Here is a 17,904-nt window from a genome sequence, read left to right on the forward strand (position 1 = left end):
GAATCTGCGCCGACCTCGTTGCTCTCAGCGTCGGGTCCAGGGGGCGCTCTAGCAGATAACGCCCTTCTGCCTCGACGCTGAGACTCTATGGCGCGGGAGTGCGGCGGTAGCCTATCGCTTGCAGAGGAGGTGGAACAGGGCGGGCTGGCGCCTGCGTAGTGAGGCAACGGTGGCGGGGTGCACGCTGAGGCAGGAGCGGGACCAGCGCGAGACTCCGGGCCGCGAGCGCAGAGCGGGACCTCTCGGCGTTAGCCAGGTAGTGGCTGCGCCGCTGCACGCGCCGGCTGCGCCTCGGCCTGTGGTACCGCCACGTGGCCGGCACACAGACACCCCAGGCTGGGACGCCGCCGTGGGCCCGGGCTGTCGGGAGGGGACTCGGTGCGGCTCGTGGCTGGGCCCAGGCGCTTGGGCCGGGCCGGGGCGGGAGGGAGGGACCGGCGCCGCAGCTGCGAGCTCTCCGGGCGGCAGGACCGCACTTCTCGGGAGGCCTGCCCGGCTCTCGCCCTCATGGTAGTTTCCGGCCCGGTAGCAGCAGCTGTGGCCGTCCAAGGAATCCTCTTCCTTTCTCTGGCACTGCCTGTGTCAGTCCCGCTCCAGCGGCCGGAGGAATCGCTGGCCAGAACTTAGTCCATTTTCCATTTTCGCCAGTTTCTTCAGAGGCTTGCGCAGCCGCGGGCACATAAATTTCTGAGGCCTTTCTAACGTCTTGGAAAGATGATTTCCAACACTGGTGCTATGGGCACTCTGTTCTGCCTGAGAGCCTTTCATAGAAGGCCAAACTGAGAGGCTTCTGTCTGTGGGGAGAAGAGTAGGATACACTGAGAGCAGAGCAGTGTCTGTCCAGTCTTGCTTGCCGTGCGTGGAGGTTGTCTCTTTGCAAGGTGTCTCGTAAGTAGGCATGTAGGATTGATCTGAGCTACATTAAGCACACTAGAAAAGTGAGCCGTAAAGGTTGTATTTTTATTCTTGGGGTTCTTGGTTCAGCTTCAAATTGCATGAAGTTACATGAAAGTTTTAGAGGGGTGTTTTTAAAATCCTTTACTAGTCTGTATTTCCACTTTCCAAAAGTTAAGAATGAAAATAAGGGAGGACACAGTTTTCTGAAGCACTTGGCATTACCATCTCACTCTGTCAATAAATTTTGATATAGCTAGGTAGCATTAGCATTGCTATAAAGATCAGGGTAAAATTTTCCAAATGGTGACTTAAAAATGGTGAATGGAGCAAACCCTGTGAAGGAGTGATGCATTTGGCTTGGTATCTTAGGCTTCTACTTCTGTACCAAACATTCTGTATGAAACTTCCAGCGCAGACAAGAGGAGTTGAACTAACCTGGTTAGCAGTGATGAGTACATGGATTCATCAGCAGGAAAATGAAGCCACCTAAGCATTCCATCTTAACGCGACACGTTTATGAAGCATTAGGGTTTTGTACTTTTTGGAATGTATAATGAAAAGATATTGGTTTGGTTTTCAGGTTTTGTTTTCCTCCTGACTAGCAATATGTTGTGGGGTGCTTTTCTGGGGTTTTTTTTCAGTGCTTTGTTCACATCAGACTCGTCCTGCAGTCTCTTCTGATTATTGCTTTTGCTTGCTTTGCTGACACGTGACCTCTGGAGCAAGTCTTACAGGATTATCCCAAACATCTTGTGCTGAGTTTAGAAAGTCATCTTCTGGGTGTAATGTCTTCTCCACGCTACATAACCTTCACTCTGCTTATTTTCTCAACCACTCACATGCAGTTTTATGTGCCTGCTGCTCTTTCCCTGTGTACAGCCATTGTTAAAATCAGATATGAGATTTTACACAGCCTCATGAATTTAGATAGATGCAGGGCGTGCAGTGCCACCTTTTCACCCCTGGAAGTCTCTTTAGAATAGAATAAACCAGGTTGGAAGAGACCTTTGAGATCATCGTGTCCAACCCATCATCCAACTCCATCTAATCAACTAAACCATGGCACCAAGCACCCCATCAAGTCTCCTCCTAAACACCTCCAGTGATGGCGACTCTACCACCTCCCTGGGCAGCCCATTCCAATGGGCAATCACTCTCTCTATGAAGAATTTCTTCCTAACATCCAGTCTAACTTTGCTGCAGTGTGCTGTGTGTAGGCAGTATGGCAGTTGAAACCATTTCCACTTTAATGCAAAAATAAGGATCTCAGCAAATGTTTGCGGTAATGCTAAAATACCGATTTGTTTATTGTTTAACTTCTATTAAAACCAAGTGTGAATTGCAAAAGCCTTACCCTAATTTGCAAGGGCTTAGGTTTTTTTCAGCATGTTTGTAGGAGAAGGCAGTTATGTACTTTGAAATAAGATCTTTGGTTTTCTGTCCTCAAATTCCAGAATGCCAGGACTAAGCTGTAGATTCTACCAACATAAATTTCCAGAGGTGGAAGATGTAGTGATGGTCAATGTTCGGTCCATTGCTGAAATGGGAGCCTATGTCAGCCTGCTGGAGTACAACAACATTGAAGGCATGATCCTTCTCAGTGAGCTATCCAGAAGACGTATCCGTTCCATAAACAAACTCATCCGCATCGGCAGGAACGAATGCGTCGTGGTCATAAGAGTTGACAAAGAGAAAGGTATTTGGGGATGTTTTGGGCTACATCAAGACAGAATCATAGAGGGAAACACAAAAAAATCCCAGGTCACATATGTGTTTGTTGGTTTTGCAAGGAGTTCAGGATTTTTTTAGTCCACTTAAGCAAAACAGACCATCATTATGCCATCTGAGGCTTATGATCATTCCTCTCTTCCTCTTCAGAAATTTGGTTTGTGAAGATCAGTGACATCAGTAAAGGTTGATTGAGCAAGTCCTCACCAGCTCAACGTTTGGTCAAAAAACCACAGTGAACTGTAGCTTTCTTTTGATATCTCTGCAGATTTTCTGAGTCCTAACTGATGTAGAGATAAAAATGTAAATGGTGAGCATTTAGTGCTCACAGTCCATCCTGTTCATTCAGAAGTCTTGAACCTTGGCTATGAAATAGATGATACCTAACTAAAGTGCCACATGAATTCTGTACATTACAAGTTGAGATAGACAAACTTGCCTGTACAGTCTTCTGAATGCTTTAGTATTTCACTCTGGAGGGTTTTTTTAACGTATTTTCTATTTAGAACATGCTGGATTTTGATAATAGTGTTGCATGCAGTCTTTAAAATCTGCATCCAGATATAAAGAAGCAGCAAATGCTGAGCACATCCAGAAACCCAGCTGTTGATCCAGTGTTTCTCAAGTGATAAACTTTTCTAGAATACTCCTGAAACTGCAGTTAACTCTGAAATTAAGTAATGAATGACACAATAAGAAAAAGCAGAGATGAAGGGAAGACAAAAAGAAAGTTATTTCAGATAGATTTGAAGGAAAGTAAGTTTCCCAACATGTCTAATGGAAGAATACTCCCCCTTACAAATTAATTTAGTTCTCCTACTGGCAGAGAAGCACATCTGAAATTCACATAGTGTTTTTTTGTTGAATCTTTCCAGGGGACATAGAGTTCATGAGAAGTGGGTGAAGGCCTTTTCAGATTTGCTAAGAGGCAGTTCAAAAGATATTTTTTTTTTCACAGACAGAATAGAATAGAATTAACCAGGTTGGAAAGGGCCTTCAAGATCATCAAGTCCAACCTATCACCCAACACCACCTTATCAACTAAACCATGGCACCAAGTGCCTCATCCAGTCTCCTCCTAAATATCTATAGTGACGGTGACTCCACCACCTCCCTGGGCAGCCCATCCCAATGGCCAATCACTCTTTCTATGAAGAACTTCTTCCTAACATCCAGCCTAAACCTCCCTTGGTGCAGCTTGAGACTGTGTCCTCTTGTCTGGGAGAAGAGACCAATCCCCACCTGGCTACAACCTCCCTTCACGTAGCTGTAGACAGCAATAAGGTCTCCCCTGAGCCTCCTCTTCTCCAGGCTAAGCAACCCCAGCTCCCTCAGCCTCTCCTCACAGGGCTGTGCTCCAAACCCCTCCCCAGCTTTGTTGCCCTTCTCTGGACGCATTCCAGCACCTCAACATCTTTCCTAAACTGAGGGTCCCAGAACGGGACACAGGACTCAAGGTGTGGCCTAACCAGTGCTGAGTCCAGGGACAGAATGACTTCCCTGCTCCTGCTGGACACACGGTTCCTGATGCAAGCCAGGCAGCTCTCCCAAAAGGGTATCCAAGGAATTACAATTGGAATTTGAGGCTAGGCCTAATTCATTAGGAAACTGTTCAGAGCTAAGCTGATGAAATGCCAACCTTGAATGAGGTTGAGTGCTACAAAAATAGGCCTCAAACTTGCTTCTTTGTATACTGGTATGATTTTTGACAAAACTGTGTGCAGAAACATAAAAACAGATCACTGATGGCTGAACTATTATGAAAACTTCTCTTTGTACAGAAAACATTATGGTAGTATTTTTAAAGAACACTATGATTGATTTGCTATTGGAAGTATTTACAGTGGGAAGAACAACCTCAGTGGGATCATAATCTGATCAAATTCCTGAGGGTTTGTGTTTGTTGCTGCATATATAGTGTGGACAAGGGGCAAATCCTGATCCAGAGTTTGCTCTCTATGTGTTTCTCTTGAAGCAGTTAGACTCGTTTATACTATATTTGACACTCCAAATGGTTTTCCCCACTAGGTTACATTGACTTGTCAAAAAGAAGAGTTTCTCCAGAGGAGGCAATCAAATGTGAAGACAAATTCACAAAATCAAAGACTGTAAGTTGCTTTGCTACATTCAGGCACTGTGAATTTCCAGCTTTTCCTCCTGGGCAACCAAAATATACAGATGTGTATGGAAAACACAGTGGTATTCCCATTTATTAGGCATACTACGATTCTCTTTAACCCATGCAAATATATATAATCAGCTCATCTCTCCATGAGTCCTCTGCTAAGCTCCTTCTTAATTAATGAACAAGTCATGTAAGTTGTTGGTTGACATAGAGGGAGAGTTGTTTGTGACGTAGAGGAGGGTATTTGAATGATAAGAAATCAAGAAGTGTAGGCTGGTTTAGCACACTGGAAAACTCTTACTGGAAAGGCTTGCAGGTAGTTTAAGGCATTTACTGCCACCCTTACTACTGTCAAAGGAGAAGGCTTACCATTAAATATTACTTTTGATTCTAAATCTTTGTTTGCAGTGTTTGTTTCGCATTTTTTAAGCAACAGTCCTTTTGTGGTCCAGGTTTACAGCATCCTTCGCCATGTTGCCGAAGTCCTGGAATACACTAAGGATGAGCAACTTGAGAGTCTCTTCCAGAGAACTGCCTGGGTGTTTGATGACAAGTACAAGAGACCAGGATATGGTGCTTATGATGCATTCAAGCATGCAGTCTCGTAAGGATGTTTTTTTTTTCTACTTCAGGGGGCTTATTTCAAATTGCAGAAAAGTATTTCCTGGAATAGATCCATCATAGTGTTCCTTTTGATTTTTGTTTTGTTTTCCAGGGTCAGCCTGTAGAATGTACTGGTCAAGTAAACATAGTAAATTTTGACATCAGTCTTCCAGTTGCTTATTGCAGGTTTTTCTGTCTTTCTGCTTTCTTCAAGTTCCCAAAGTTCTCTCTTGAGAAAGAAAGCCCTGAGTTGATTTGGTTTATTCATCTTTGAGTCTGCCATTCTGTTGTATGTCAGGTTTTCAAAAGCAGTAATTGAGGTATTGGAGAATGATGTGGTTACAAACACTGAAGAGATTTCTATTACTACAGGTGAGCCTGTAACATTTCTAACAGAAGCAGCAACACAGGTCGTAGTTTGTCAGAACTGGCTTGTTCTTAGTCCCAAGCAGGTGTTATAAAAAATACCTGCCTCAGTGTCTGAAGGTATTTCTGCTCACAGCTGACTGTCACTCTTCCACTGGCAGAGTTTTTTGGTTTTGAAATGCAACAAGCTCTGTGTTTCCAAACTTCAAGAATTAGTAATGGGATCATGAACTTATAAATGGGATTATGAATAGAAAGAGATGGAAGTAGGGATGCTAAGGGCATGTGCACTGAGATTCTCTTCATTTTTTTATGAGGCCTGACATTTTAACTCTGTTTCAGAATTAAGCTTTTTGGTCTCCCTCTACTATGAAATTGACAATCCAAAAGTGATTTCTCAATAAGCTCTTCTGATATTAGTCTTTCACAGCACATGAACCTGAGTGATGAAGTTGAGTTGAACACTAGATGGCAGTAATAAAATTTTAGAGATTGTGTAGCGTTTGGCATTTTGATTAGCTTAGAGCCATCTCTGTTTTGGGAGAGGAGACAATTATATCTGCCTGTAGACTAAATGGAAAAGGCCTCTAGGATCATCAAGTCCCACCATTGTCTAGCTGTACCAGGCCCACTGCTACACTGCATCCTTGAGCACCATAGCACATACACTGGTAAAGGGCAAATCTGGGTGCATGACAGCAGGAGGAATTCCAGATCATTCTGTAACTGATAAATACTTAGGTAAACACCTGTATAGTAGAAGAACAGAAACCTGTAGTTGCACTGGCTGTTTAAGCATCTCTAAACTCAGAAGAATTCCTCACCATATGTGCCATTTGTTGCTCATTTGCCATTCAAGTTGGAGTACAAAGAATTTGACTTTTTCAGCACTGAGGCTTAGCATTTTGGGATTTCACACAGCATATGGCAAACCCTCTGATCAATTAAAAGTAAGAATTAAACATCAAGGACCTATTTTTTGAATGCCTGTCATGCTTATGAAAGTAATTCAAACAGGATAGAGTGTAAACGAAGAAACAATTTGCATGGGGAATAAATCACTTTTGCTACATAGGTCCATATTTTGGTGTGTAAAACCTGTCTTTTCTGGGTCCTGTTTGTTTAGGTTTGGCCACAACAACCCCATGCAGTGCTACAGGCTGGGGTCAGAGTGGCTGGAGAGCAGCGAGGCAGAGAGGGACCTGGGGGTACTGGTCGATGGTAGGCTGAACATGAGCCAGCAGTGTGCCCAGGCAGCCAGGAGGGCCAATGGTATCCTGGCCTGCATCAGGAACAGTATAGCCAGCAGGAACGAGGAGGTCATTCTGCCTCTGTACACTGCATTGGTCAGGCCACACCTCGAGTACTGTGTCCAGTTCTGGGCCCCCCAGTTTAGGAAGGATGTTTGACTTGCTGGAGCGTGCCCAGAGAAGGGTAATGAAGTTGGTGAGGGGCTTGGAACACAAGCCCTATGAGGAGAGGCTGAGGGAGCTGGGGTTGCTTAGCCTGGAGAAGAGGAGGCTCAGGGGAGACCTTATTGCTGTCTACAGCTACCTGAAGGGAGGTTGTAGCCAGGTGGGGGTTGGTCTCTTCTCCCAGGCAACCCGCACCAGAACAAGAGGACACAGTCTCAAGCTGCACCAGGGGAGGTTTAGGCTGGATGTTAGGAAGAAGTTCTTCACAGAAAGAGTGATTGGCCATTGAAATGGGCTGCCTGGGGAGGTGGTGGAGTCACCATCACTGGAAGTGTTTAAGAAGAGACTTGATGGGGTGCTTGGTGCCATAGTTTAGTTGATTAGATAGTGTTGGATGATAGGTTGGACTCGATGATCTCAAAGGTCTTTTCCAACCTGGTTAATTCTGTTCTGTTCTATTCTATTTTCTTCTGGTGTTTCCATGGCCTCTTAAGAAATGTCTCTGTTTTCTTTGCCCAGTAGATCTCTAAGATTATGTGTAAGAATGTTGAAATAGTACCAGAAGTGCCATGTAGCCCTTTAGTATAACTTCCATAACATTGCTTTACTTGGCCCAGAGACCCTGCAATCCTGGATAGCCTGGATCTGACAGAGGAGGAGAGGCGTGTGTTGATTGACAACATTAACAGACGTCTGACACCACAGGCTGTCAAAATCCGGGCTGGTGAGTTCTCTCCACGTGTTCATGGAACACATCTTAACACCTGAGTCTAGTTAGTGTATCTTGTTGCAGACTATAAACTCACTTCAAGCTAGTGGTTCGTATTGCTGGTATATGAGTGATATGTGTTCAGAATGAAGACACCTTTGTCAAGGATCGCTTGCAAAATGCCTCTGTGGGTTCTATCCTGAAGGGTAATTTCATATCTTGGCTTTTCAAAGCACAGTGTAAAATGTTGTATGTCTGGAGAATTTATGAAGACTTTTACATCATCTTACTAGCCAAGAAAGTGAAATACCCTCCTCAGCTTTGGTTGCTCCTCAGTAAACATTGGATGTTAAAATACACTGCTGAAGTTTTAAGTTGAAAAGCTTTAAAGATCCTACAGCTTTTGCTAACTTTAAAGTTACATTATTTGTATTTCTCTGTCCTAGATATTGAGGTGGCCTGTTATGGTTATGAAGGCATAGATGCAGTGAAAGAAGCTTTGAGAGCAGGCTTGAACTGTTCCACAGAAAACATGCCCATTAAAGTAAGTGTCTGTCTTAATGGTGAAATCAAAAGCAATGTTTTTGGTGTCCTCAGGTACCAGTAGCTGTGTGCAGTTGTGAGAATCACATAACTGAGGCTAGGAAGCCATGTACTTGCTTTCTGATTCCTCTCTGTCAGGTCTGTAACACCCTTCCTTTCCTTTCTGCAGTGTACTGACATTTGTTCCTAGGGTGGCGCTGTGATTTCCCAAGTCCCAGAAGTTTCATTTGCTCTGTTCAGTTGATAAAGGTCTTGTAGTGGCATGCTGTGTACCTGCTGTCCTTTTGGGAGGGAGCATTGGATTTTGGATTCAGTTCTAAGATTGTGTAACTAAAAGAATGTCTCCATTACATGTTTGAGTGGTGGTACAACGGCTACTGTACCCAGGCCTGATTTTTCTGCCCCAACAATTTCAGGGGGTTGAGTGTATTACTGAGTGGGCTCAAAAAACTTCCTTCTTTGAAAATGTAACAGAAGGAGAAGTTTCTTGTAACAAAAGGGAAAAAATGTATTGCCTGTAATGCTTCTAATTGTTTGAAAAATTGTGCTAGGCTGTTTTACTGATCTGTGAAGTGGATATTCTGTCTGCTTAACAATATTTGTTTAAATCAGCATGCTAGGTAGAAATAACAGATGCTGAAATTGGAAATCAGACAGGCTATACACTTCCTTGTCTGCTGTTTCAATCCAAGCTGTTTATGCTTCTAGAAAGGATTTTTGTAGTGGGAAAATGTTTCTTCTTCTGTGAATTGTACATTCAGACAGTGTTACTCACTTTGCTTTTGATACTTTTCTTTATTTGTTACTGAGTTTGCTTTTTTTTCCTTCTTCTTCTTCTTCCCCTATTCCCTACAATGTGATAGATTAATCTGATTGCCCCTCCTCGTTATGTGATGACTACTACAACACTGGAGAGAACTGAAGGATTGTCTGTTCTGAATCAAGCCATGGCTGTTATTAAAGAAAAAATTGAGGAGAAGAGAGGAGTCTTTAATGTGCAGATGGAGGTGAGAACGCATTACATTCGAAAATGTGGCTTATTTTTTCCTCCTTGCAATATTAAGTCAAGCAAGATCAGTAGTGCTAGGAGACACTTTAGATAAAGGTATAAAAAAAACCTTTAAAAAACCCAGAACTTCTGTGTTCCTTAAATAAACAGATGGCAAAAAAATCTGGTTTTCCTGGGATTTGTGTGACTTCAGGATGTATTTCATCTTTTGCTCTTTAGGTAGAATATGCATATAAATACATCTGTATATATACATATATACAAATACCATCTGTATATAAATACAGATGGTGTTTCTTTATGACTGTTTACCAAGTGTTCTGATTTGTTTGTGGGTTTTGTTTGTTTGTTTGTTCAGCCTAAGGTGGTTACTGACACAGATGAAACTGAGCTTGCAAGGCAGTTGGAAAGACTGGAGAGGGAAAACGCTGAAGTGGATGGGGATGATGATGCCGAAGAAATGGAAGCCAAAACTGAAGACTAAATGCTCTGGGATGTTTAGAAGAGAGACCATATGAAAAATTAGAGACCCCATTACAACACTCTGGACTAAATGTTTCCAGTATTGAAAACTTCAAATGCAAATACTTGAAGTGTTTTACTATTCTAAAAAGACCAAAATGTAAAGGCTCTTCTAAATAACAGTTGATGCAGCAATTTACACCAATTGAATCCTTTGAAAAGGAAGGTGCCTAGTAAAATTCCAGACACAGATCTGGCCAGAAGGAGGCTGCAACCCCGTGCTTAACATTTTCATACAAAATACATAATTCCTAATTGGTGATTACAGCTCAATGCATCTGTTAATGATCTTTCCTGAAAGCACCAAACAATGTATTTGAGCCAATACTCAATAAATTCCTGGACTGTGTAATGCCAAGATTTTCTTTTTTCCCCCCTCTTTTCTCACATGGCCTGAGATGGTATAAATATAAAACATGAAAGGGTATGATCAGTGGGTGACTCCTCTTTAACACTGAAAGGGCTTGCTTTTGTTTGGTTTAAATCAAGCCAGGAATGAGTGGAACAGAGTGAGGTTTTTTGCAAGTTTCTTGATGCAGACTTGTTTAAAAGAGCATCTCCTGTGTTCATCATCTGCATTTAGGGAGTGAGAACTTGAAAATATTAAAATAGCTTGTTACTATCCCAGTAAATGTAGCTGGTAGGTGAAAAATCATATGTGGGTGCACTTTGCTCTTACAAGTGAATATAGCAGGAGCTTTAATGAACTTACTCATACTCCAAAATAGGCAGTATTCTCTTGTCAGCTCACTGCTGCGTGACCTTCAATTCTGCCTACCCTAAATCTGGTTTACCCTGGACTCAGCTATTCACTCTAGAAACATCCTGTTTGTCTTCTCTGAAGAAGAGAAGATGTGTTTTCCATGATGGAGTATTACAAAAAAAATTTCCTACTTCTTTTTCTGTGGGAATGGGGAAGAAGAGTTGGGTTTGTTAAGTAACCTTCCAAATTGTTACATTTTTTTTAATCACAGAATCACCAAGGTTGGAAGAGACCTCAAAGATCATCAAGTCCAACCTGTCACCACAGACCTCAAGACTAAACCATGGCACCAAGTGCCATGTCCAGTCCCCTCTTGAACACCTCCAGGGGTGGTGACTCCACCACCTCCCTGGGTAGCACATTCCAATGACGAACAACTCGGTGAAGAACTTTCTCCTCACCTCGAGCCTAAACTTCCCCTGGCACAGCTTGAGACTGTGTCCTCTTGTTCTAGTGCTGGTTGCCTGGGAGAAGAGACCAACCCCCACCTGGCTACAACCACCTTTCAGGTAGTTGTAGACAGCAATAAGGTCTCCCTTGAGCCTCATCTTCTCCAGGCTAAACAATCCCAGCTCCCTCAGCCTCTCCTCATAGGGCTTGTGCTCGAGGCCTCTCCCCAGCCTTGTTGCCCTTCTCTGAACACGTTCCAATGTCTTCCTTTTGTCATATCCTGTACTGACCTTTTTTTTTTCTCAATATTTTGTGCCACTGGAGGAAAAAAATGCATGAAAAATGAGTCTTTGAGCCTTAACTACAGTAAAAACAGTACCATTGCTACATGATGTTGCCACAGAGAATACTCACAGGGGGTGTGTTCACCTTGCAATCCATGCTTGATTACCAGAGAAGTTGACATATATCCAATTCTAATAGTAATGCAAAGCCAGAAAAGTGAAACAGCTACCAGTCTTTGCAGAATTTTGTAAAGTACCAAATCATCATCTCAAAGTGAAGACATTTTTTATTGGGTGTTTTTTTCAATTGTTGTCTTTCCAGAAGCTGTGTACGACAGCATGGGCATAGCTTGAAGTTGTGGTAGTGTCTGTTTCCTGTCTGAACAACTCTTCCAGCTCTGCCCAGTCACTAAAATAATGGTGTGCCTTCCATTTAACACAGTATGTGTGTACTCTGACTAAAGAGCAAAGTGGTGAAAAAAACTTAGTCACCATGTGATCAGCATGCTAAAATAATGCTCTAAAGGAAAAGACTGGAAAATGAGCCACACTCGCTCTTTCCTTGGAGGAAAGGGCCAAGGGGTTGTAACCAAGGGGTTACAAATTTGTTTCATCTCTTGAGAGCTGTTTTGGTGTGTTAGGTGAACATTTCTGTCAGTAACTTAGGCAGAAGTTTGCTAAACATGTTCAGTAGCTAAAGGAGCTCTTAGACTTTGAGCCTCAGCCTGCTGGTGTACACAATTCTGCATCAATGTGGAGTACAGAAATTACAAAGATGGTGGTGATGGAAACAAAGCAGCTTAAGATAAATGCTTTTCAATCATTTGTTACCCTAGCAGATAAAATCAGGCTCTCCTGTTGCCTGAGCAAGTTTTAACCAAGCATGCAAGACAACTTAGTGGATATTTCTCATGTGTTGCAGTAGTCTGACAGAGGAGATAAAATATGGCAAATGTTGAGGCTTGTTAGGGAGGAGCATGTAAGGGAGCATTGAACATGTGGAGGGCCCGTGCTGGGCCATGGCTGTGCTGTGTCAATTGCTGTAGCCTGTGACAGGCATCTTTAGATGAGGTGATCCCTTGTATTATTGCTGCTCTATATTGTGTGCATGGAACTGCATTTGCTTACCAGGGTCATGGGTTTTGTATGAAAGCCTCTGTCGAGCTGGCTAAAGCAAGGTCACATATTCCTGCTGCTGTTGCAAGGCTGAAATCTCCACTTGCACTCCTGTGGTCAGCTGTAGGGAAAGGCGCAAGTATAGCTGTGGACAGGGCTTAGCCTGATGTGGTTGTAAGGATCTCCGCTTGACTTCTGTATGCAAGTTCAATTGTGTAAGACTGGCAGCTAGGAAACAGTTTTACTTATCTGATAAGGGCTTGTTTATTTAAAAAAGCCAAACAAACAAAAAAAGGCGGGGGGGGGGGAATGTGGAAACAAACATCCCAGGTCAGGCACACACTCCAGTAACAGGCAGCCTGGTATCATGTTTCTGATGAGGGGAAGTTGTAGCTGGTGAAGCGGGAGTGCCCTGCTTTCTTGGGGCTGTTGTGGTTTGTCAGGCTCGTAATACAGGGACAATTCTTTGCTATTTTCTCTCTGATTCTGACCCTCATGTGTTTATTTAGAGGCAGGGGAGCTGGCATGTTTTTCTTCATAGTGGAATCTGCGCTTTGGTGTTAAATCTCAATCATTTTTAGTTCCAGAGTCTCTACAGTTAAACAACTGTTTTCAAACACCACTGCCCTTCTGCAGATGACTTTAAAAGTGCTGTTACATCTGAATACTTTTGAACACTTGTTGTCTTTCACTTTTATCTTCAAACGTTTCATCATTCTTTGTTTTGATGTGGTTTGTTGGGTTTTTCTCGTCTGTTTCATCCCTAATCCACTAAAGGACCTAAACATTTAATGGTGTCCTACAGCAGAGGGCAAAATTATACCATCTTAAGAAGCTTCTTTGAAAAAGCTGAGTACATGTAATTCCTCTTGTGACAGGGTGGTACAGGATGGGCATTGCAGAGCATGTGACAAGGATTGTCCTGTGGGCAGGTTCTCTTCATCAGCTGTTCGTGGTTTTGTGAGGGACTGACCCGGAGGTACCAGCAATGTCTATCAGGTCAGCCAGCTGAAATAGCACAGGCTATGCTCAGAGCCAGCTACTCCTGCTCTTCTTCCCTTTAACCCTGAGTAGCATTCTGTGGTCCTGAAGCCTGCAGCTGACTCTTCCCAGCCACCCCAATGCAAATTCATAGAATCAACAAGGTTGGAAAAGACCTCAAAGATCATCAAGTCCAGCCTGTCACCCAAGACCTCATGACTACTAGACCATGGCACCAAGTGCCAGAGCAATTCTGTAGCATATAAATTATTCTGGAGTCACTCTGAATGGAAGAAAATGTCTATCATAGTATCATTCAGGGTTGGAAGGGACCGCAAGGATCATCTAGTTCCAAACCCCCTGCCATGGGCAGGGACACCCCACACTAGATCAGCCTGGCCAGAGCCTCATCCAGCCTGCTCTTAAACACCTCCAGGGATGGGGCCTCGACCACCTCCCTGGACAACCCATTCCAGGGCTTCACCACTCTCATGGGGAAGAACCTCCTCCTCACATCTAGCCTGAATCTCCCCACCTCCAGCTTCATTCCATTCCCCCTAGTCCTATCACTACCTGAGATCCTGAGAAGTCCTTCCCCAGCCTTCCTGTAGGCCCCCTTCAGATACTGGAAGGCCACAATTAGGTCACCTCGGAGCCTTCTCTTCTGCAGACTGAACAGCCCCAACTCCTTCAGTCTGTCCTCATAGGAGAGGTGCTCCAGCCCTCTGATCATCCTCGTGGCCCTTCTCTGGACACGTTCCAGCACCTCCACATCCCTCTTGTAATAGGGGCTCCAGAACTGGACACAGTACTCCAGGTGGGGTCTCACCAGGGCTGAGTAGAGGGGGAGAATCACCTCCCTTGCCCTGCTGGCCACACTTCTGATGCAGCCCAGGATCTGATTGGCTTTGCAGGCTGCAAGTGCACACTGAGAGCTCATGTTGAGCTTTTTGTCCACCAGCACCCCCAAGTCTCTCTCCTCAGGGCTGCTTTCCAGCCAGTCACTGCCCAGCCTGTATTTGTGCCTGGGATTGCCTCGACCCAGATGCAGGACCCTGCACTTCTTCCCTTCTCCCTCTTTTGTCTTACATATTTATATTATCAGATCTCACAAGGAGACATGATTTAGTCTAGTGCTACAAAGATCAACTGGAAACACCAGGCTGCAGCATTAAAGGTACATAGCAATCTTCAGACTGTTTTCAGGTAGTTGCATTGTCACATAGTTTCAGTCTTCCCTTCTTTCATGACACACTGCCTGTGGGACAGAGAAAGCATGCTTATTGTGCAGCTTGGGTTCCATTTCTATGTCAAGTCATTTGAAAATACTGTTGCATTTTCCTCTGGTGGGAGACAAAATAAATTTCACAGAATCACAGAATTATCAGAGCTGGAAGGGACCCCAAGGATCATCTAGTTCAAACCCCCGTGCCACAGGCAAAGATACCCTCCAGTAGATTAGGTTGCCTAGAGCCACTTCCAGGCGAGCCTTAAAAACATCCACGGTTAGGGTGTCCACCACCTCCCTGGTCTAAGTGGTCTTCAAGCATGATACACTGGTGAGACATATTGACTTAGGTTATTTTCCTGGAAGAATTACAATTGCAGGGAGAGTTCTGCTTTGGGTCCATAGAGCATTTGATCTACTTTAATATTTCAGGTTGATTTCCAGACCATGTAGACATTTTCAAACTACTATGGATCTCTGCATGCTGGTTTATTTCCTTCAGATACTGGAAGGCCACAATTAGGTCACCTCAGAGCCTTCTCTTCTGCAGACTGAACAGACCCAACTCCTTCAGTCTGTCCTCATAGAAGAGGTGCTCCAGCCCTCTGATCACCCTCGTGGCCCTTCTCTGGACACATTCCAGCACCTCCATATCCCTCTTGTAATAGGGGCTCCAGAACTGGATGCAGTATTCCAGGTGGGGTCTCACCAGAGCTGAGTAGAGGGGGAGAATCACCTCCCTTGCCCTGCTGGCCACACTTCTCCTGATGCAGCCCAGGATCTGATTTGCTTTGCGGTCTGCAAGTGCACACTGAGAGCTCATGTTGAGCTTTTTGTCCACCAGCAGCCCCAAGGCTCTCTCCTCAGGGCTGCTTTCCAGCCAGTCACTGCCCAGCCTGTATTTGTGCCTGGGATTGCCTCGACCCAGATGCAGGACATCACTCAACTGGGCTTTTTTGTTCAAGTGTTGTTATGTTGACATATGCAACACACTCTAAAATAGATCTGAGGAAGCAGATAGTCCTCCTTGCAGTGAGTTTCAAGTCCCATAGAAGACTCGGTATAGAGCTCCCTTAGGTCGATACAGATCGAAGCATGTCCTTCTCCACCAGTAGACTGCAGTGCCGGAACATGCCTTCTCAGCACATGCAGTCCAGATGAGTGACTCATTTTACACTATCTGACCCTGAAAGATTGGTATTTGCTCAGCCTCAGGGAGCAGTATGGGGGGAGCAGCTTGTTAGCCTTGATTAACTACAGAATGAAACAGGCAGACAGGAGGGTGTGTATGGTAAATATCCAAAGTATTGAGCCAAGTAAAGGCTTTAGATTACAAAAAGTAGTTGATACAAACCCAATTGTTTAGTTACCAGCTACAGCAGTGTTTGCTGCAGCATTCAGCTGCAGTTTGACAATAAAATTCTTTGTTGCTAGTGGTAATTTTGCCAAGATCCATCTGCTGGGTTGTGGGTGGTCTGCATGCTGGAGAAAAAGAGCTGGTTCAGATCTTCGGCAAAGGCTGCTTATGGTGTAATTCTGAGATCACTGTCTGGGCAAGAGCCCCCTGCAAGCTTCTGCCTGTCCTCACTAGCATGAAATTATCTCACCCACCTTGTTATAAACTGCCTGCAGTAACAAGCTGAACAATGTGAAGTCAAGCCCCAAATACCAGATGATGGAACTCTGTATTCCTGGACCTGGTAATATAAAGAGTGCATGTCCAGCAACAATGTCTCGTGTATCTAGGCTCGAGTTTTCTTCTTTTTTTCCTCTCAAGTTTAATTCTGATGTACAGAATGAGCTGAAATTTATTTTCCTTTTTCTTTTCTGCTGACTGCATCAGTTTTTTCCCCACTGCATCAGTTTTTTCCCCCAAGATTCTGCTTCTGAGTACAACTTCTATTTATATATCTTTATATATATACAGAGACAGATTTTGTTTTATGCTAAAAGAAATACACTCAGTTAATTTCTGATTTATCTGAAGGTCATCATAATATTTTAAAAATACAAAAACATTTCCTCTGATGTCTTTGCATGCACTAGATACCTATAGCAAAAAAATACTCTCTTAGGTGTCCTGTTAAACCTACTGTACTTACTCTAGGTGGACTAAAGAATGAATATAACTAGGATACAGCTTATGCAGCTGGGTGCCTTATGGCTCCCTGCCTTTTGCAAAGTGGCAAGGGACTGCAGCAGGAGCTGCAGAGGTAACTGCCATATGGGCTGGTGGCTTCTGCAGTCCCAGCCAGCATGTTTTCTCTTTATACAACCATCTATTTTCCTAAGTTCCAAGTAGTGTTTAGTCACCTGTTGTATTTCGCCTGATCTCTGCGGCTCTGTTCTCTGGGTTATCTCTGGTGCATTGTCCTGGATTCGTTTTGAGTTCTTTGGTGTCTTGTTCTTCTTCACTAGAAGGCATAAAGATCAAGAAATTCTTTGGTTTCTCTCCTTTTCACCAGTGAAAATGTGAGTGGTAATCTGATCTGCTGTGCAAAGACCGAGAGGTCCTTGAGGAGTGACTTCATCTTACTGAACTCTGGACTTGCTTGCATAGCAACAAATGTTTTTGTTTATTTGCAACTCTCCACGTTGTGTTTCTTATCACAGCCCCGAGCTCTGCCCACATGCATCACTTTAATTTTGGTACAAGTCCGGGAATGCTAACAGGGAAGCAAAGACTATTGCTTCTGAAGAGCAGCACTCTCTGAAGGACTAATACTGCTTTATTTCATCAGGGAAAGAGTTGATGAACATATCATATTTATCATGGCCAAGGTCTTCAAATAAACATCAAAGCTGGTGTTCACACACAAACAGGAATTTGGTTTCAAAGGTGCTCAGGAGTTACAGGAGGTCACTGCGTGGTGTTCATTGATCAGATCACACAAAGGGTTCTTGCTCATGTAAGGATTTAATGTATTAAATTGTGAATCTTGGTTTATAGGTCCACAGGCCTCTGAAAATGGAGTGCTTAGTGGCTTGTGAGGGGTTTGGAGCACAAGACCTGTAAGGAGAGTCTGAGGGAGCTGGGGTTGCTTAGCCTGGAGAAGAGGAGGCTCAGGGGAGACCTTACTGTTCTCTACAACTACCTGAAGGGAGGTTGTAGCCAGGTGGGGGTTGGTCTCTTCTCCCAGGCAACCAGCACCAGAACAAGAGGACACAGTCTCAAGCTGCACCAGGAGAGGTTTAGGCTGGATGTTAGGAAGAAGTTCTTTATAG

General features: G+C 43.9%; 1 protein-coding gene across 1 annotated transcript; it reads left to right on the forward strand.

The window, feature by feature from the left end:
* The first annotated feature begins 137 nt into the window (after positions 1-137).
* Positions 138-10,275, forward strand: EIF2S1 (eukaryotic translation initiation factor 2 subunit alpha). Its single transcript, XM_068162049.1, has 8 exons — positions 138-256; positions 2,352-2,593; positions 4,654-4,733; positions 5,203-5,354; positions 7,752-7,858; positions 8,290-8,387; positions 9,250-9,393; positions 9,754-10,275. Exons 2-8 carry the CDS (start codon positions 2,353-2,355, stop codon positions 9,877-9,879), a joined length of 948 nt encoding a protein of 315 aa, XP_068018150.1. The 5' UTR covers positions 138-256; position 2,352; the 3' UTR covers positions 9,880-10,275.
* The last annotated feature ends 7,629 nt before the right edge of the window (positions 10,276-17,904 follow it).

Source organism: Melanerpes formicivorus, unplaced genomic scaffold (genome assembly GCF_026170545.1).
Source record: "Melanerpes formicivorus ecotype bairdi unplaced genomic scaffold, bMelFor1.0.p_v2 SCAF_62, whole genome shotgun sequence".
NCBI lineage: Eukaryota > Metazoa > Chordata > Aves > Piciformes > Picidae > Melanerpes > Melanerpes formicivorus.